This window comes from Hyla sarda, chromosome 7, assembly GCF_029499605.1.
Source record: "Hyla sarda isolate aHylSar1 chromosome 7, aHylSar1.hap1, whole genome shotgun sequence".
Lineage (NCBI taxonomy): Eukaryota > Metazoa > Chordata > Amphibia > Anura > Hylidae > Hyla > Hyla sarda.
In genome coordinates this window covers 179,110,864-179,132,028 of record NC_079195.1, presented here as the reverse complement: position 1 = coordinate 179,132,028, position 21,165 = coordinate 179,110,864, and the positions used below count along the sequence as shown (strand labels likewise).

The window sequence follows — 21,165 nt, the reverse complement described above, 5'->3', positions numbered from 1 at the left end:
CGTGCTATCCAACGCTTTTTGGGGTTCGCCAATTATTACAGGCAATTTATTCCACATTTTTCTACCATTGTGGCTCCTATCGTGGCTTTAACCAAAAAAAATGCTGATCCCAAGTCCTGGCCTCCTCAAGCAGAAGACGCCTTTAAACGACTCAAGTCTGCCTTTTCTTCGGCTCCCGTTCTCTCCAGACCTGACCCTTCCAAACCCTTCCTATTGGAGGTTGATGCCTCCTCAGTGGGAGCTGGAGCTGTTCTTCTACAAAAAAATTCTTCCGGGCATGCTGTCACTTGTGGTTTTTTCTCTAGGACCTTCTCTCCAGCGGAGAGGAACTACTCCATCGGGGATCGAGAGCTTCTAGCCATTAAATTAGCACTTGAGGAATGGAGGCATCTGCTGGAGGGATCAAGTTCTCCTGTTATTATCTACACCGACCACAAGAACCTCTCCTACCTCCAGTCTGCCCAACGGCTGAATCCTCGCCAGGCCCGGTGGTCTCTGTTCTTTGCCCGATTTAATTTTGAGATTCACTTTCGTCCTGCCGATAAGAACATTAGGGCCGATGCTCTCTCTCGTTCCTCGGATGCCTCAGAAGTTGAACTCTCTCCGCAACACATCATTCCACCTGACTGCCTGATCTCCACTTCTCCTGCCTCCATCAGGCAGACTCCTCCAGGAAAGACCTTTGTTTCTCCTCGCCAACGCCTCGGAATCCTCAAATGGGGTCACTCCTCCCATCTCGCAGGTCATGCGGGTATCAAGAAATCTGTGCAACTCATCTCCCGCTTCTATTGGTGGCCGACTCTGGAGACGGATGTTGTGGACTTTGTGCGAGCCTGCACTATCTGTGCCCGGGATAAGACTCCTCGCCAGAAGCCCGCTGGTTTTCTTCATCCTCTGCCTGTCCCCGAACAGCCTTGGTCGCTGATTGGTATGGATTTTATTACTGATTTACCCCCTTCCCGTGGCAACACTGTTATTTGGGTGGTCGTTGATCGATTCTCCAAAATGGCACATTTCATCCCTCTTCCTGGTCTTCCTTCTGCGCCTCAGTTGGCTAAACAATTTTTTGTACACATTTTTCGTCTTCACGGGTTGCCTACGCAGATTGTCTCGGATAGAGGCGTCCAATTCGTGTCTAAATTCTGGAGGGCTCTCTGTAAACAACTCAAGATTAAATTAAATTTTTCTTCTGCATATCATCCCCAGTCCAATGGACAAGTAGAAAGGATTAACCAGATCTTGGGTGATTATTTGCGACATTTTGTTTCCTCCCGCCAGGATGACTGGGCAGATCTCCTCCCATGGGCCGAATTCTCGTATAACTTCAGGGTCTCTGAGTCTTCCTCCAAATCCCCATTTTTCGTGGTGTACGGCCGTCACCCTCTTCCCCCCCTCCCTACTCCCTTGCCCTCTGGTCTGCCCGCTGTGGATGAAATTTCTCGTGACCTTTCCATCATATGGAGAGAGACCCAAAATTCTCTCTTACAGGCTTCATCACGCATGAAGAAGTTCGCGGATAAGAAAAGAAGAGCTCCCCCCGTTTTTTCCCCTGGAGACAAGGTATGGCTCTCCGCTAAATATGTCCGCTTCCGTGTCCCTAGCTACAAGTTGGGACCACGCTATCTTGGTCCTTTCAAAATTTTGTGTCAAATTAATCCTGTCTCTTATAAACTTCTTCTTCCTCCCTCTCTTCGTATCCCTAATGCCTTTCACGTCTCTCTTCTCAAACCACTCATCCTCAACCGTTTTTCTCCCAAATCTGTTCCTCCCACTCCTGTTTCCGGCTCCTCGGACATCTTCTCGGTCAAAGAAATTTTAGCTGCCAAAAAGGTCAGAGGGAAAAATTTTTTTTTAGTGGACTGGGAGGGTTGTGGTCCTGAAGAGAGATCCTGGGAACCTGAGGACAACATCCTAGACAAAAGTCTGCTCCTCAGGTTCTCAGGCTCTAAGAAGAGGGGGAGACCCAAGGGGGGGGGTACTGTTACGCCGAGCGCTCCGGGTCCCCGCTCCTCCCCGGAGCGCTCGCTTCACTCTCCCCGCGGCAGCGCTCCGGTCACGTCCTCTGACCCGGGGCGCTGCGATTCCGCTGCCAGCCGGGATGCGATTCGCGATGCGGGTAGCGCCCGCTCGCGATGCGCACCCCGGCTCCCCTACCTGACTCGCTCTCCGTCTGTTCTGTCCCGGCGCGCGCGGCCCCGCTCCCTAGGGCGCGCGCGCGCCGGGTCTCTGCGATTTAAAGGGCCACTGCGCCGCTGATTGGCGCAGTGGTTCCAATTAGTGTGTTCACCTGTGCACTTCCCTATATCACCTCACTTCCCCTGCACTCCCTTGCCGGATCTTGTTGCCTTAGTGCCAGTGAAAGCGTTCCTTGTGTGTTCCTTGCCTGTGTTTCCAGACCTTCTGCCGTTGCCCCTGACTACGATCCTTGCTGCCTGCCCCGACCTTCTGCTACGTCCGACCTTGCTTTTGCCTACTCCCTTGTACCGCGCCTATCTTCAGCAGCCAGAGAGGTGAGCCGTTGCTAGTGGATACGACCTGGTCACTACCGCCGCAGCAAGACCATCCCGCTTTGCGGCGGGCTCTGGTGAAAACCAGTAGTGGCTTAGAACCGGTCCACTAGCACGGTCCACACCAATCCCTCTCTGGCACAGAGGATCCACTACCTGCCAGCCGGCATCGTGACATATATATATATATATATATAATATTCCCCTCAACCAAATTAACTAAAGATCAAATCTAAACTAGGCAAGGTCATAATATAAATATAAAATCACGAGTAAACAACAATAGTCACAGTAAGGGAGACCAATATAAAAAAAAGGTACATGTGAAAAAGAGTACACACAGACAAAAGGAAAAGAATGATCACCTGCATTAGAATCATATGCTGACAGGATGTGGGAATGGATGAAAATATTCACACAATCATCCTCCCAGTCATAGCGACGTCTGGAGGTCACACGCCACGTGCAGACGTGAAAGCCAGGCAGGAACCACAAAAGCGATGGACACCTAGATTGATAGTGTGCAGTACAAACATATGCCTGATCTATCAAACACTGTTGTGGAGATTTATCAAAACGTGTGCAGAGGAAAAGTTGTCCAGTTGCCCATAGCAACCAATCAGATTGCGTCTGACAGGGGGTGACAGAGGGGTGCACATGGGTAATGGGTGTAGAGGAGTGTACATGGGTGACTGAGGGGTGTACATGGGTTACAGGGGGGCGTAGAGGGTGACAGAGGGGTGGACAGGAATGACAAGGAGGTAACAGAGGGGTGGTGAACATGGGTGACAGGGGTGGACAAGGTGGACATGGATGACAAGAAAATGGACAAGGGTGAAAGGGAGGTAACCGAGGGGTGACAAAGGGGGGTGGACAGAGAGAAGAAAGTGTAGTACCTTAATTAAGCTTAGCTGTTTTTCAATGTCCTTCTGCAGGGGGCCGGGAAGATGGTCCTGGTGCTGGGAGAGTGGTCCTGGGGCCGGGAGGGTGGATGGCCCTGGGGCCGGGAGGGTCGATGGTCCTGGGGACGGGAGGGTGGATGGTCCTGGGGCCGGGAGGATGGATGGTCCTGGGGCCGGGAGGATGGATGGTCCTGGGGACGGGAGGGGCGATGGTCCTGGGGCCGGGAAGATGGTCCTGGGGCCAGGAGGATGGTCCTGCGCACCATCCCTAATACATATATCCCCTTTCAGGCCTGCGCGCCTGTGACTCACTCATGGCACCGCAGGGGGACACTGAGTGTGCAGTGCGCACGTACACGTAATGCGCACGCAGGCTTCCCTTCCCCCCTGCAATGCCGTGATTCACAGGCACGCAAGCCCGGAGCGTTGCGGTACAACGGGCAGGGCCTGATGGGAACCCCAGTTGGGAATCACTGCTTTATACACACGGCATAATAAATGTGTCGCAGATGCTATGTGCCACAATTTTAGAGCATAAGGCAAAGTAAAAGTGGATCATTATGTGGCTTTCTATTTAACTGATCAGACAAATCGGACAATCCTGGGTCAGCTGACTTCCTGTGAATTACAACATGACATCATCCCTACCAGATCCCTCCCTAGTCAGCTCCATCTGTATACTGATACTATCTCTATTGGATCAGGATTTCTATAAACTAATGCAAGAGAGGTCAACACCAGCCAATTCTTTAACATTGTGAAAGCACCCAGCTTTCCAAGGGATCATTTTTCAAATAAAAATACATAAAAACACATATTTGGTATCACTGTGTGTGGCATTATAAAAATATAACATTATTGATCCAGGTAAACGGTATAGCTGCAAAACAATAACAAAGCCCCAAATTGTTGATTTTTGTTCATAACACGTTCCAGCAACAAATAGATTAAAAATTAATCAATAATATCCCTCAAACAAACCCTAGAAAGAAATAATAGGATGATTTCAATCACATTAATTTGTTAAAAAAAAGTTTGACTGTTTTTAAATGTATTACAATACTACAAAAACTATGCAAACATGAGTATCATTGTAATCATAGAGCAAAGATAACGTCAGTCTTACTGTAAGGTGCACTGCATAAAAACCTAACTCCTCAAAAGTTGAACATTTTTTGTCAATTTCCCCCCTCACAAAAAAAAAAAAAATATATATATATATATATATATATATGCAAATCATAAAATGTTGCAGTATCTTGTAATACCTTTTTTATTGGACTAACAGCATTTTGCAGAGACAAGCTTTCGGGATTACTCCCTTTATCAAGTCCAAAGCAAATCTAAGTTCACCAGCAGAAGACACAGGTTACATCTCACAAATATGCAGGGGGTAAGACAATAGATGTGGAGAATTCACACTAAGATGGGCCATAAATTGTCCTGCTATAGGAACATAGAAAATGACTACTGCACCCCAGTTGGACACCATTTTACCCAATCAGGCCGCTCCATACATGACCTTACAATCAGGATACTGAGAGGGAATTTCAAAAACACTCAAGAGAGAAAGACATTTGAAGCCAAAATGATACTGTTTTTCTACTCGAAAAACAGGGGACTCAATGTAGATTTGAGCTTCTTATCTCATTATCAAAATTTCTTATAACCTGTACTATATACTGTATTCTCTTATAACCTGTACTGTCCTCTCTTCTGCATCTCACTTTGTGCTGCTTAATCATCAGTCTCTCCCCTGCTCCCCCCTCCCTCCCTCCATTTTCTCATCCTTACCTATTTAGTCTATGTTCCCATAACAGGACAATTTATGGCCCATCTTAGTGTGAATTCTCCACATCTATTGCCTTAACCCCTGCATATTTGTGAGATGTAACCTGTATCTTCTGCTTGGGAGCTTAGATTTGCTTTATACTTAATAAAGAGAGAAATCCCGAAAGCTTGTCTCTACAAAATGCTGTTAGTCCAATAAAAAAGGTATTACAAGATACTGCAACATTTTATGATTTGCATCTGCATCACTGAACTAATACGGCTACTCAAATTTACTATATATATATAATTATTATTATTATTGTTATTTATTTATTTTTTTTTCATTTTATGTTAAAATAAAAAGTATCCTTGCAAAGTAAAATTGGTATTTGGATGAAAAAAAAAGTTATGTTTCTTAAAAGACGAGGAAAAAAAACGAAAATGCAAAAATGAAAATAGTCTGTGTCCTTAAGGGGTTAAAGCATGCAAAGCTAGGACAGCAAAATAACCCCATTCCTGACTCCACCCATAACTAATCACATGATCGTGACATCATCAAAGGTCCTATACGCACTAGGATGTAACATTTTTGCATTGTCCCTTTCATGTAACTGATCACATGACTGTGACATCATGAAAGGTCCTATCGCTGCTGGGATTAATCATCTGGTTAGCTGTCAGGTATTCTTTGAATTGTGTATATATATATATATTTATATATACTGTGTGTGTGTGTATATATATATATATATATATATATATATATATAGTGTGTTATATACAATGTATGGCCTCATTCACACAACAGTGTTTAGGTCAGCCTTTTCTATTAGTATATGTAAACCAGGAGCAGAACCTGCTGAGAGAAGATGTATACATTTTGGCTTAGAAATACTGATGTGAGATACTGCCCTAGATACTGCGGTGTTATAGTGTTCTGTATTTGTACTATGGGGGAGATTTATCAAAACCTGTGCAGAGGAAGAGTGGTGCAGTTGCCCATAGCAACCAATCAGATTGCTTCTTTCATTTTCCACAGGCCTCTTTAGAGGCCTGTGGAAAATGAAAGAAGCAATCTGATTGGTTGCTATGGGCAACTGCACCACTCTTCCTCTGCACAGGTTTTGATAAATCTCCCCCTATGTGTATATATGATGTTAGTATTCTTTATTACTGTGTATCTCTAGTTCTGTTATATACCTGTTAGTATGCTGTAATATATACAGTGTTTATCTATGATGTACTTGTGTGTATATACAGGATCAAAGATAGGATACACAAAAATATTGGTGACCTATACAGTATATATTAATGTTAAACAGTAATTACATTCTACTAATGTATAAGGAGTTAAAAAAAATGACAGTATACACATATAGTATTATGTATGTCTTTCACTCATAGACATACATAAGATACCCTTTTAAAATGTGAGGTTATTGTAATGTTAAAAGGGTAGTCTGATTGCCGGGTAGGGGGGCTTCCAACCACTAGGATCACCCCACGATCTCCTATACAGGGCCCCGTCTACATACCCCTCCACGGTGCACACTGGCCCCCACATTTCTGGATGTGCAAAAGTGACGGCACACTCAACCAATTACTGGCCGCAGCGATGGCCTCTCCACAGCCGGTGATTGGCTGAACAGGCTGTCACTTACACTCGTCCGGGAAGGTGGGGGCCGGAGCGCACCAAGGACAGGTAAGTAGATGTGAATAATCAATTATCAAACAAAATGTAATCTTTAAGAGGAAAATATAAAAAAAAATAACACATTATAACCTGGTTCCATAAGTGTGCACATACTTAAACTAATACTTTGTTGAAGCCCCTTTTGATTTTATCACAACAATAAGTCTTTTTGGGTTGGAGGCTATTACCATGGTACATCTTAAAATTAACATTTGCCCAATCTTCTTTGCAAAAGTGCTCCAAATCTGTCATATAGTGAGGACATATCTTGCACACAGTCCTCTTTATATCACACCACAGATCTTAAAGGGGTTATCCAGGAAAAAAACTTTTTTTTATATATCAACTGGCTTCAGAAAGTTAAACAGATTTGTAAATTACTTCTATTAAAAATCTTAATCCTTTCAGTACTTATGAGCTTCTGAAGTTAAGGTTGTTCTTTTCTGTCTAAGTGCTCTCTGATGACACCTGTCTCGGGAACCGCCCAGTTTAGAAGAGGTTTGCTATGGGGATTGGCTTCTAAACTGGGCGGTTCCCGAGACACGTGTCATCAGAGAGCACTTAGGCAGAAAAGAACAACCTTAACTTCAGAAGCTCATAAGTACTGAAAGGATTATGATTTTTTAATAGAAATAATTTACAAATCTGTTTAACTTTCTGGAGCCAGTTGAGATATATATATAAATTTTTTTCCTGGATAACCCCTTTAAATTGAATTTAGGTCTGGGCTCTGGCTGGGCCATTGAAAAATCTTCTTTCGGTGAAGCCATGGTTATGTGGATTTGAATATGTTCTTTGGGTCGTTGTCTTTCTGAAAGGTGACCTTCATCTTCATCTTTAGTATTCCAACAGACTTATTCTTTATTTTTGGATTGATACAAGTGACTGACTGGTAGACAACAGGCTAGATTCTGGGACCTATATCTTCTTACATCTGAGAAGTTATACCTGAATCATGTTCCTTGGATCAGTAGTATAGCATTTGTGTGAAAACTGAATAATACAAAAATAAAACCACCACAAGTATAACAAATGTTAAAGGGGTACTCTGGTGGAAAACTTTTATTTTTTTAAATCAACTGGTGCCAGAAAGTTAAACAGATTTGTAAATTACTTCTATTAAAAAATCTTAATCCTTCCAGTAGTTATTAGCTGCTGAATACTACAGAGGAAATTCTTTTCTTTTTGGAACACAGAGCTCTCTGCTGACGTGATGTCAGCAGAGAGCTCTGTGTTCCAAAAAGAAAATAATTTCCTCTGTAGTATTCAGCAGCTAATAACTACTGGAAGGATTAAGATTTTTTAATAGAAGCAATTTACAAATCTGTTTAACTTTCTGGCACCAGTTGATTAAAAGAAAAAAAAATCCACCGGAGTACCCCTTTAATAATAAAAATATGATAAAATGTTAATAATAAAAATCAGTTTTAAATAATATGTGATTATCTGATCTCTGACGCTCATTTCCTGTTTGCAGGTTCCAGGAGTAAAAGTTTCCTTCGCAAGAACATGAGCCCCACCTGACCTAGTAAAGATGGACACAGACAAGAAACCTATGACTGAGGCAATATTAAATGTCACTCTAGAGATGATCTACATACTGACTGGAGAGGTGAGGGAGTCTGAGATAGCATTCATTTGTGTTACTAAAAAAGGAAGGAAGTGTGGGTACCACATCCCATCACATCATTTACATGTGAAATTACTTCACATGAGACGTGACTAGAGAGATGATGGCCATATGTAAAGTGAAAACAATGTTTTTCTCCGTCTACAGGATTACATAGTAGTGAACAACATTTCTGAGGATGAAGGATGGGGCAAGGCCAAAATCCCCATCATGGCATCTCCACCCTATTCACTAATGAATGAAAGAAGCACCAAGCAGAAAGTCCTAGAAATCACCAACACCATCGTATATCTTCTGACGGGAGAGGTGAGCTCTGCTTCAACACAGTAACATTCTGAATAGTGACAATAATGTTCTCTGAATCAGTAGTATACAGGTTGTTAGTGAATTTATTATATTAAAGGGGTTATCCGCTGCTCAGCGTTTGGAACAAACTGTTCTGAATGCTGAAGCCAGCGCCGGGAGCTCGTGACATCATAACCGGCCCCTCATGATGTCACGCCCGCCCCCTCAATGCAAGTCTATGGGAGGGGGCGTGGTCTTATTGGATCCCAGAAATGTCTGGTCCTTCATCAATTTTATCTGTTTTCAGAGCAGGCTATCTGTAGTGTTTGTATGTACCACATCCAAAAATATTTATCCTCTTGTAAATAAGGGGCATACTTATTGGCATTAACCCCTTTTCATATTATCACCTGCATGCAGAATACATAGGAAGAAGCACAACCCGAGCTGTTTGGAGATAACTTTTATTGTGGTCTAAAATCTTTTCCCTTCACATTAAAAAAGATTCCTTTGGATGGCTGGTTCAGTAAACTAAGCCTACATATTTGTATGCATATTCATTTATTCTGGCTTGTGGGAATTGACTGGATAAGCAGAGCAACAAATATCTTTTGTTCTTTTGTATGATGCCCTTTCCTTGCAGACTGTAAGCTTGTGATCAGAGCCCTGTCTCCTTATATTTATAATGGAGCATTGTACCTAATAGAAAGTGTATCTCAATATACCCTGTAACTTATTGATCAAACAGGGTTATTTAAAAATGGTGATGCTTTTAAAAAAGATTTATTATTCTCGGTGCTATTTAAACCAAACTGAATGTTTTTGCTGTCGTTTAAGTACATTGAATCTGTTTCTTTGTGTGTCAGGTTCCTGTAAGATGTCAAGATGCTGCTATCTATTTCTCCATGGAGGAGTGGGAGTATTTAGCAGGACACAAAGATCTATACAAGGATATTATGATGAAGTCCCTCATATATTCAAGTAAGTAGACAGTTTTTTAACTGTGAAGGGCAGTTTTGCCGGGTCACTAAGAAATACTCAACACAGTCACGAGAACTGCATATTAACGATGTATTGTGAGATGTCGTGTGTGTGTGTACTCTACAGGAAAGTCAGGTAGATGTAGCTGAATTCTCAGCATAGACATTTGTGGTGAGGGTGTGATGAGGGCAGATGACATTAACCCCTTGTGTTCGTGACGCCAGGGCATGGTTTAACCTCTACACCACCCGAAGGTATACCACTGGATCCTGGGCAAGGCACGGGGCAAATAATGACTCAGACACCAAGTTACAGAACAACGGAAGCTTTATTGAATCAGACAGGTAGATAACAGAAGAAAGACAAAAAAACGGGTCTCTCTCTCTCGTATGCTGTCATTGGAAAAAGAAGGGGGGGACCCACCACCTCACCTATTGTGCTGTACTGACCTGCTGAGGGGATGCAACAGTGTAAGCCCAACACTGTTGGGAGGTGTGGGTAAAGATCAGTGGATGCAGTGTGCAGCTCTATCTCCCCTATCCGTGTCCCTTAGGGTACGGAATGATAGACGAAGAATGGGTAGATAAAGGTGGGGAATTATGTAGAGCACTCCTGCTGTCAAATGACGGATTCAAAACGCCACGGTTGCACAGGACAATTTATTGAAATATTTTTTTACGGACAGCGTGTTTCGGCGCTCACATGCGCCTTCGTCAGGTCCACAAGAGGATAAAAACAATGCGTCCTGAGGTGCCGGCTGTGCTTGAGTGGCTGAATCAGACAGGTGTAACAGTCTTAACAGCTTGGCTAGGCCCAAGGAGGTGACCAGTGACTTCAGAGACCTCAGGGCTTGCTGGGACTTGTAGTGGACTTGGACAATTTGATGCAGGGCCACACTGACTTGACACAGATTTATCTTGACTGACTTGACTGGGACTGACTAGACAGACTTCACCCCGTTTGTAGCTTACCAGGTTTTGATTTGTGGGGTCGTGGACTTGTGGCTACGTGGTAGACTTTAGGCCTCCTTAGGACACCAGACACTCTCTCAAGACTTGACCTCACTGCAACTCAGCTAAGCAGGAAAAGAGCAAGAGGAAGCTCCACCAAGGGTTTATATGGGGGAGACTCTGGAGGGGTCCCATAGGTCACCCTGTAGGTCACATGGTCACTGGTACCTTCCTTGGTTACAACACTTAGCACCTTAACACTTTAAGGTACATAACAATATATACACTTTACATTAGATAACATAGATGTTTAACACCAGACATGGAATATAGGTACAGGGGAGGGCCCAGTGGTCACTGAATGGAGTCTGCCTGAAAGGGCAGCAAGGGTACAGGGGTGCAACTCCTGTACTGGGCCACCACACATTTCATTGTATTCCATAAAATAAAACATATTGTACCCTTTGAGTTCAAAAGGGTTTTTCAGCCTATAACACATACTTCCTAACCACAGAATAGGGGGTAAGTCTCTGATCACTATGTTCCCCTGTGTTCTTGTCAATGGGGCCCTGATTCCCCCATTGAAATGGAGCGACAGTCCTATGTCACAAGTTATTCTGAATCTTTTACAACAGAGATATATATCAGTCTGCTCTATAACATTATGCCAATAGTTTAGAAAGCATTTTCATGGTGACAATATCCCTTTAAATGTTGTCCCCTACAACAGGGGGTCCAAACTGAGGTTAAGAAATATTGTGGTTCAGTAAACATTTTGGGGGGAAAAATACTACACTGCTCACATTTATCAACCCATAAAGGTCTGGATATGGAGTCACACTCAAAATCAAAGTGGAAAACCACACTACAGGCTGATCCAACTCTGATGTAATGTCCTTAAACAAGTCAAAATGAGGCTCAGTAGTGTGTGTGGCCTCCATGTGCCCTTATGACTTCCCTACAATGCCTGGGCACGCTCCTGATGAGGTGGCGGACAGTCTGTGATGCAACGTGGCGTTGGATGGAGCAAGAGATATTGTCTGAGATGTGCTCAATCGGATTCAGGTCGGGGGAACGGGCGGGCCAGTCCATAGCATAAATGTCTCTGTCTTGCAGGAACTGCTGACACACTCCAGCCTTATGAGGTCTAGCATTGTCTTGCATTAGGAGGAACCCAGGCCCAACCGCACCAGCATATGGTCTCACAAGGGGTCTGAGGATCTCATCTCGGTACCTAATGGTAGTCAGGCTACCTCTGGCTAGCACATGGAGGGCTGTGCGGCCCCCCAAAGAAATGCCACCCACACCATTACTGACCCACTGACAAACCAGTTATGCTGGAGGATGTTGCAGGCAGCAGAACGTTCTCCACGGCGTCTCCAGACTCAGTGTGAACCTGCTTTCATCTGTGAAGAGCACAGGAAGCCAGTGGCGAATTAGCCAATCTTGGTGTTCTCTGGCAAATGCCAAACATCCTGCACGGTGTCGGGCTGTAAGCACAACCCCCACCTGTGGACTTCGGGCCCTCATACCACCCTCATGGAGTCTGTTTCTGACCGTTTGAGTCGACATACACATTTGTGGCCTGCTGGAGGTCATTTTGCAGGGGTCTGGCAGTGCTCCTCCTTGCACAAAGGCAGAGGTAGTGGTCCTGCAGCGGGGTTGTTGTCCTCCTACAACCTCCTCCACATCTCCTGATGTACTGGTCTGTCTCCTGGTAGTGCCTCCATGCTCTGGACGCTGACAGACACAGCAAACCTTCTTGCCACAGCTCGCATTGATGTGCCATCCTGGATGAACTGCACTACCTGAGCCACTTGTGTGGGTTGTACAATCTGTCTCATGCTACCACTAGAGTGAAAGCCCCACCAGCATTCAAAAGTGATCAAAACATCAGTCAGGAAGCATAGAAACTGAGACGTGGTCTGTGGTCACCACCTGCAGAACCACTCCTTTATTGGGGGTGTCTTGCTAATTGCCTAGAATTTCCACCTGTTGTCTGTTCCATTTGCACAACAGCATGTGAAATTGATTGTCAATCAGTGTTGCTTCCTGAGTGGACAGTGTGATTTCACAGAAGTGTGATTGACTTGGAGTTACATTGTGTTGTTTAAGTGTATATTTTTACTGCATACAAGAAAAACGAATGTCCAGTGTGGAAGCTGAAATGCAGGTGCGTTCTTTATTAGTAAACAGCATAACACATGGACAGGCAGTGATGCGTTTCGATCGTCTTGGCGATCTTAGTCGTATTGATACATAGACTGTGATCCTTGGGTTGCTTTTATGGCGGTGGGGTCCGTGGATGGATAACACCTTCCACTACCCGCAAAGCATACACCAACTTACAAAGATTAAAACAGGTATAGTTCACACTTGCAAACAACGCACATGGACAATCGCGTCAGAGAACAAAAGTAGTGGACCCTGATATCAAGATGGAAAGAGGTAATAGGTATTGTATATAATTATCAAAAAAGGAGGACGGCTGTCGGGATATAAATAATAAAACACAAAACACTATCTAGGTACACTAATATAAATAATTATACATACGGTAAATATTATAATATTTAATAGAGCGCATCCCGGCAGCAATACAACCTCCTCTAAATAAGGGAACAGAGAGTAACACTTATGGAACATGCAATTTAATAGTGAGGAATGACATCCTACCTTTTATGCCTTTTTATGACACCCTGCCTTAAATGTTTACTACCTTCTTCTAAAATATTGACTGTATCACTACTCTAAAATCCATTATCAGGGAACCATTGGCATGACCTGACTGTTTGTGTTCTTGCAGTACAGAAGCCTCCAGCTTTGTTGTCTCCTCATAGTTTCCTTTACAAGTCCATAGCCGATTCACAAAATAAGGGCAAAAGCAAAGAGACTGAGAGTATATTAAGGCTCTTCAAGGAGATTATCTTCCTGCTGACTGGAGAGGTAAGGGATTCTGGAAATCATGGTACTGTATCCATATTATAAGCACGAAGGGAAAAAAAAGCAGAAAACACAAAGCGCAACTATGTGCAATTATCTCTGGTGTATGAAATAAACACAGCAAGGGATATGGGAGCATGCTCACCTTTTGGTGTTGTACTGCGAGCACAGAACTGAAGTCCACTTGTGACTAGTTGGTGTGGGATGCTGCCTTGCAGTTGGCCGTATTCCTCTGGGTGGGTATGGGTCATCAATGTGGCAACCTCTGCAGGGTGAGGAGAAGAAAAGCACCGCCTCGACAGGCGCCCCCTCCATGGAGGTATCCTTAGTATGGTAATGACACAAAACGAAGTGGACTCAGATATTAGTTCAAAGAAAAGGAGTTTCCATACGGAGCCGGTCTGGGCCTCACAGCCCCGGACGATCCCCGGAGTCACAAGGCTTGCCTTGTGACTCCGTGGATCATCCACAGCTGAGAGGCCCAGACCGGCTCCGTACACATACGCCTTTCCTTTGAACTAATATCTGAGTCCACCTCGTTTTGTGGCATTACCATACTAAGGATACCTCCATGGAGGGGGCGCCTGTCGAGGCGGTGCTTTTCTTCTCCTCACCTGGCAGAGGTTGCCACATAATATAAGGATGGCAACTTGACTGGGGAAGAGAGGGATTATGATATTCTGGCAATGTGATATTTTTTTTCTCTCATTACAAAGGATTATGCAGTAGTTCTGAGAACATCTGGTGAGTATCTGAGCCTCATCACTCACCCCCATGTGTCTTTTGAAGCAAGCAAGACCAAAAAAGTCATCACAGATCCTCCACCTCATTTACTGATACATGAGAGTATCCGTAAGCAGAAGATCCTAGAACTCACCAACAAGATCACTGAGCTGCTGACTGGAGAGGTGAGTACTGCTGGGAATGTGGGGAAATTCATTATACAGTAACACCAAGACAGTGTTTAGATGCTAAGACAAAAGGGAAAAAAGAGGGAACATGCGCCCCTAGTGTGATATGTTTATAGACAGTGAATAAGTGCAATAAAGGTCACACTTACCACAATGTGTTGCGCTAAGGGCACAACACCATACAGCGTATTAATCAGGTTAGGTTGTCAGCAGCCACGATCCTCCGGTCTATCCTGGTTCACCGGTCCAAATAGCATCAATGAAAAATAGCAAACATGGATCTTTGCAGGCGCATGGACAGCAGTGGATAAAAGTTCATGGAGTCTTCAATACATATAGATGTTTATTTTAAGCACATAAAAGCAACGCGTTTCCTGCCCGTAGCGGGCACTTCATCAGGCAAGTGTGCATGTATCTTGCACACTTGCCTGATGAAGTGCCCGCTACGGGCAGGAAACGCGTTGCTTTTATGTGCTTAAAATAAACATCTATATGTATTGAAGACTCCATGAACTTTTATCCACTGCTGTCCATGCGCCTGCAAAGATCCATGTTTGCTATTTTTCATTGATAGTGTTTAGATGCTTACTCCATTATTGTGTGTTTCAGGTTCCTGTAAGGTGTCAGGATGTCGCTATCTATTTCTCCATGGAGGAGTGGGAGTATATAGAAGAACACAAGGATCTGTACAAGGATGTATGTTTGGAGAACCGCCAAGTCTTCACGTCAAAGGGTAAGAGAAAAATGCTTGTAAAGAACAGAGCTTTTTTTGAGCGTCAAGTTAATTAGATATTCAGTCACTAGTGGAGATTTATCAAAGCCTGTTCAGAGGACAACTTGAACAGTTGCCTAGAGCAACCTATCAGATCACTTCTTTCATTTTATAAAAGGCCTCTGAAAAATGAAAGAAGCAATCTGGTTGCTATGGACAACTGCTCCACTTTTTCTTTGCACAAGTTTTGATAAATCTCCACCTGTGCATTCCAACTAACATTAAAGGGGTACTCCGCTGCTCAGCATTTGGAACAAACTGTTCCGAACGCTGGAGCCGTTCTGGGAGCTCGTGATGTCATAGCCCTGCCCTCTCATGACGTCACGCCCTGCCCCCTCAATGCTAGTCATCTGTCATGCCCCCTTCCTTAGACTTGTATTGAGGGGGCGGGACGTGGTCATTAGGGGGCTATTGCGTCACGAGCTCCCGACGCCGGCTCCATCGTTCGGAACCGTTTGTTCCAAATTCTGAGCAGCTGAGTACCCCTTTAAAGAAAAAAAACCTCAAAGAAATCTTTCAGTCCTCTCTAGTTCCTGGATAAAGGGGCTTAACACCTGTAATCCTACAGCCTGGACAGTCCGAATAATATCAATATAATTTAGCATACTGTGCTGATCACCCTCTAAATAATTATGCCATTGTGTGCCCAAGTATTACGCTGAACATTAAAATATTCTGTCCAGAGAATTGTGCTGTAAAGTGCTTAAACATGTGTAAAATGCCGTAACATATAATGCTTAGATAATATTATATTAATATCGCCATTCACCAGCTGTGAAACGTTGCAGCTTCCATATGATGCCAACAGAGATCAGCAAAACTAATAAATTCACATTTTCTGCAATATAGCCACCTTTCTCTTGCCGAAATGTATTTCTCCAAATTAAGATAAGTTAAACCACAAATCTGTATTTTAGCCTCTATTTTTATTTTTAGTGGAGAACATATGATTATTTATGAAAACAAATGAAATAATTTACTGGGTAGATTTTAAAATTGCAAAGTGGCCAAACACCCAAGGTTCCCTACCAGAACATTGTCCACAGCATTACACTATCTCCACTTGCTTGTCTTTTTTCCCATAGTGAATCCTGGTACCATCTTTATTCCAAGTAAGCAACACATGCATTCTACCATCCACATGATGTTAAAGAAAACGTGAATCATAAGACCAGGCTACTTTCTTCCTTTCTTCCTTTTTCCAGTTCTTATGCCTATATGCCCATTCTAGGCACCTCCAGAGTGGTCAACAAGGGCTGCACAGCCTGTATTCAGCAAACAGCAGTACACTGTGCATTGACATCATTCTATCATTTTAACCTACTTTGTTCTCCAGATATTCTTCTTGACAATATGTTGTATTGACTCTGTTTTATTACAATATGTGCGAGAAAAACTGGAGAGATTTTGCCCACAACAACCAATGACTGTGCTGTGATTTGTTGTTATTGGGAAATCTCTCCATTTTTCTGTTAAACATTTCAATGACACGGACAGAGGTGTCAACAGAGAGCACTGTGGTCAGACTGAGTAAAAACTACACAACTTCCACTGGAACATACAGCAGCTGATAATTGTTGGAAGGATTAAGATGTTTAAATAGAAGTAATTTACAAATCTGTATAACTTTCTGGCACAGTTGATTTGAAAACATTTGTTTTCCACCAGAGTAGCCCTTTAAGAGTAAAATACAGTGCATGTTCTATTTTTTTTCTTCACTTAACAATGATAAAATATCGGGTCCCTGACAAACTCCATTCAAGTCAAGAGGATCCATTGGAACCTGGTGGTGTAAATTGTTCTCCAAGCCGTTCTGGGTCCGTATGGGGCAAAACAAGAGGCGAACTGACCCAATGTAAACTCTGCCTCACTTTATGTGCTTCAGGGGGAAAAAAAAACAACAACAAATTTTCTTAAGATACGTTCCCTGTAACATAGTAACATAGTTCATAAGGTTAAAAAAAGACCAGAGTCCATCAAGTTCAACCTTTACCCCGAATGAGTCCCTACTGAGTTGATCCAGAGGAAGGCAAAAAACCCTCATACTAGAGGTAAAAATTCCTTCCTGACTCCAAATATGGCTTCAGAATAAATCCCTGGATCAATTTTCTGTGTCTATAAATCAAATATACAAAACCAGCAATGTTATTACTCTCCAAAAAATGCATCCAGACCCCTTTTGACCACCTCCTCTGGCAGAGAGTTCCAAAGTCTCACTGCTATTACAGTAAAGAACCCCCGTCTGTGCTGGTGTAGAAACCTTCTTTACTCTAGACGTAGAGGATGCCCCCTTGTTACAGTCCTAGATACAGTCCTGGGTATAAATAGATCATGGGAGAGATCTCTGTACTGCCCCCTGATATATTTATACATAGTTATTAGGTCTCCCCTAAGCTGCCTTTTTTCTAAACTAAATAACCCCAATTCTGATAATCTTTCTGGGTACTGTAGTCCTCCCATTCCCCGTATTACCCTGGTTGCCCGTCTTTGAATCCACTATATCTTTCTTGTACACTGGTGCCCAGTACTGTACACAGTATTCTATGTGTGGTCTGACTAGGGATTTGTACAGCGGTAGAATTATTTCCTTGTCGTGGGTATCTATGCTCCTATTGATGCACCCCATGATTTTATTTGCCTTGGCAGCAGCTGCCGGACACTGGTCACTACAGCTAAATTTACTGTTAACTAAGACTCCTAAGTCCTTTTTTACATCAGTCGTCCCAAGTGTTCTTCCATTTAATACATAATCCCAGCCCGCATTTTTCTTTCCCATGTGCATTACCTTACATTAATCAGTGTTGAACCTCATCTGCCACTTCCCAGCCCAAACCTCCAACCTATCCAGATCCATTTGTGACAGTGCACTGTCCTCTATTGTGTTTACTGCTTTACAGAGTTTAGTATCATCTGCAAAGATTGCTACTTTACTGTTCAACCCCTCTGCAAGGTAATTAATAAATATATTAAATAGAACAGGACCCAAGACTGACCCCTGTGGTACCCCACTAGTAACAGTCACCCAATCAGAATAAGTACCATTAATAACCACCCTTTGTTTCCTATCACTGAGCCAGTTACTTACCCACTTACACACATTTCCCCCCAGCCCACTCCTTCTCATTTTATGCACCAACCTTTTATGTGACACAGTATCAAATGCTTTGAAAACATCCAGATATACGACATTCAGCAATTCCCCCTGGTCCAGTCTGAAGCTCAACTCCTCGTAAAAGCTGATCAGGTTAGTTTGGTTGATATGGAGTCATATGTTTATTTTTATCAAGATACTCCAAAATAGCATCTCTTAGGAAACCCTCAAACAGTCAATTGCTTATACAGAAATGTGTAATATGAAAACTATAAGTTCTCTTATATTCTTTATAAGAATATATAATTTTTCTACTTGTCTTGTATGGGAAGCATCAATGCATAGGTCATTATATAATATATAAGAATGTTATAAAATACCTACAATATTTTATTTCCAGCAGATGACTGCACCAAACGATCCATGGAACTTTCCTTATTTCCAGAGTGTGAAGCAGAGCTTGAAGATGTCTGTGAGCTTACTTCTGGGGAACACTCCATTACCCCAAATATACCTTCATTGCTTCCAAGCAGACATCTGTCATCAGATCCTATTAATCAAAAGGAAACCTTATCTGATCAATCACAAACTATTAAACAAGCTAAAGGTTGTAGAAGAGATAAAATATTCACATGTTCTGAATGTGGAAAACATTATAAAAATATATTTAATCTTTCAATGCACATGAGAATGCACAGAAACGAAAGGCCATTTTCATGTTCAGAATGTGGGAAATGTTTTACCAAGAAATCAATTCTTGTTGAACATCAACGTGTTCACACAGGAGAGAAACCATTTCCATGTACAGAATGTGGAAAATGTTTTACAAAGAAGTCAGCTCTTGCGGAACATCAACTAACTCATAACGGAGATAAGCCCTTTTTATGTTTTGAATGTGGAAGGAGCTTCTACAAAAAATCACATCTTGAACGACATCAGAGAACTCACACAGGAGAGAGGTTATTTGCATGTTCAGAATGTGGGAAACGCTTTACCAAGAAATCAATTCTTGTTGAACATCAAAGAATTCACACAGGAGAAAAGCCATTTTCATGTTCAGAATGTGGGAAATGTTTTGTGGTCAAACGTCATTGTGAGAGACATCAAATAACTCACACAGGAGACAAGCCTTTTTTATGCTCAGAATGTGGAAGAAGCTTTGGCAGAAAGTCACATCTCAAGAGACATCTGGCAACTCACATGGGAAAACCATTTTCATGTTCAGAGTGTTGAAAGTGTTGTATAGTGAAACATCATCTTGAAAGGTCTCAAAGAATTTTTATGTTTAGAATGTAGGAAATATTTTACCAGGAAGTCAAATTTTTTAATACATTTGGAAACTCACACAGAGAAGAAGCCTTTTAAAATTTCAGAATGTTGCAAATGTTTTTGTTACAAATAAGATATTGAGTTCCCACTGTAGTGTCTGCCTGTTGGTCTAGTAACTGAGAATTGAAAAGAAAAAGAAGAAACCAATGGTTGGAGGGTAAATTGAAAATACAAACAATAAACCACCAAAGGTGGTAAAAAAAAAACCTTGGTTCCCAACCATTTGAAGATTATATGTGAAACTATTTCCAGGACTTTAATAGAAGGGTCCAAAAAGTGCACAAATGAATACAAAATTTGGGAGGTACACACACATTTAAAACCACCAATTAACCACCATGATGATTGAATTAGTGGGCTCAACTGGCTCCATTAATGCTGGTTGTATGTAGAGGACATCTCTGCAGTAATGTCCCTTCTCTACTTTTTGGTATTGCACACAGCTAATTAAAACAAGAAAATGCCCCCCTCAACATTTAACTACCTAAGTGGCTTTGTCAAGAGGCATGTGGCCTTTGCCCAATTTTGTATTAATTTGTGCATTTTTTTGGACCCTAATATTAAAGTTTTGTAAATAGTTTCACTTATAATCTTCAAATGGTTGGGAACCAAGGTTTTTTTTGACCACCTTTGTTGTTTGATTGTTTGTGTAGTAACTGAGAATGTCCTCTAATTTACAACTAAATAGCCTGCAGTGTCATGATGTAAGATGTGCTTTAAAGGGGTACTCCACTGGTCAGCGTTAGGAACAATTAGTTCCGAACACTGTGTGCACGCTGCAGAGGTCAGCCATGCCCACTCATGACACCACGCCCACTCACATAGACGTGCATTGAGGGGTGTGATGTGACATGACGAATGGTTGTGGCTGACCCCTACAGCGCGCACACAGCGTTGAGAACTAAATATTCCGAACGCTGGCTAGGGGATTACCCATTTAAGGGAATTTGTCAGTATGTATATAAATATATATATATATATATACACACACACTGCTCAAAAAAAATTAAGGGAACACTTAAACAACACAATGTAACTCCAAGTCAATCACACTTCTGTGAAATCACACTGTCTACTCAGGAAGTAACTGACAATCAATTTCACATGCTGTTGTGCAAATGGAACAGACAACAGGTCGAAATTATGGCAATTAGCAAGACACCCCCAATAAAGGAGTGGTTCTGCAGGTGGTGACTACAGACCACTTCTCGGTTTCTATGCTTCCTGGCTGATGTTTTGGTCACTTTTGAATGCTGACGGTGCTTTCACTCAAGTGGTAGCATGAGACGGAGAATACAACTCACACAAGTAGCTCAGGTAGTGCAGCTCATCCAGGAGGGCACATCAATGCAAGCTGTGGCAAGAAGGTTTGCTGTGTCTGTCAGCATAGTGTTCAGA

The 21,165-nt window shown here is 42.7% G+C and overlaps 1 protein-coding gene across 1 annotated transcript in view; it reads left to right on the top strand.

The window, feature by feature from the left end:
* Positions 1 to 21,165, top strand: part of LOC130283193 (uncharacterized) — a 113,905-nt gene that overhangs the window by 45,744 nt on the left and 46,996 nt on the right. Inside the window, exons 12-18 of the mRNA XM_056532397.1 lie at positions 8,353 to 8,361; positions 8,653 to 8,811; positions 9,657 to 9,771; positions 13,528 to 13,667; positions 14,381 to 14,572; positions 15,185 to 15,308; positions 18,839 to 19,664. Coding sequence (XP_056388372.1) covers positions 8,353 to 8,361; positions 8,653 to 8,811; positions 9,657 to 9,771; positions 13,528 to 13,667; positions 14,381 to 14,572; positions 15,185 to 15,308; positions 18,839 to 19,664 — 1,565 coding nt within the window. The remainder of the gene's footprint in view (positions 1 to 8,352; positions 8,362 to 8,652; positions 8,812 to 9,656; positions 9,772 to 13,527; positions 13,668 to 14,380; positions 14,573 to 15,184; positions 15,309 to 18,838; positions 19,665 to 21,165) is intronic.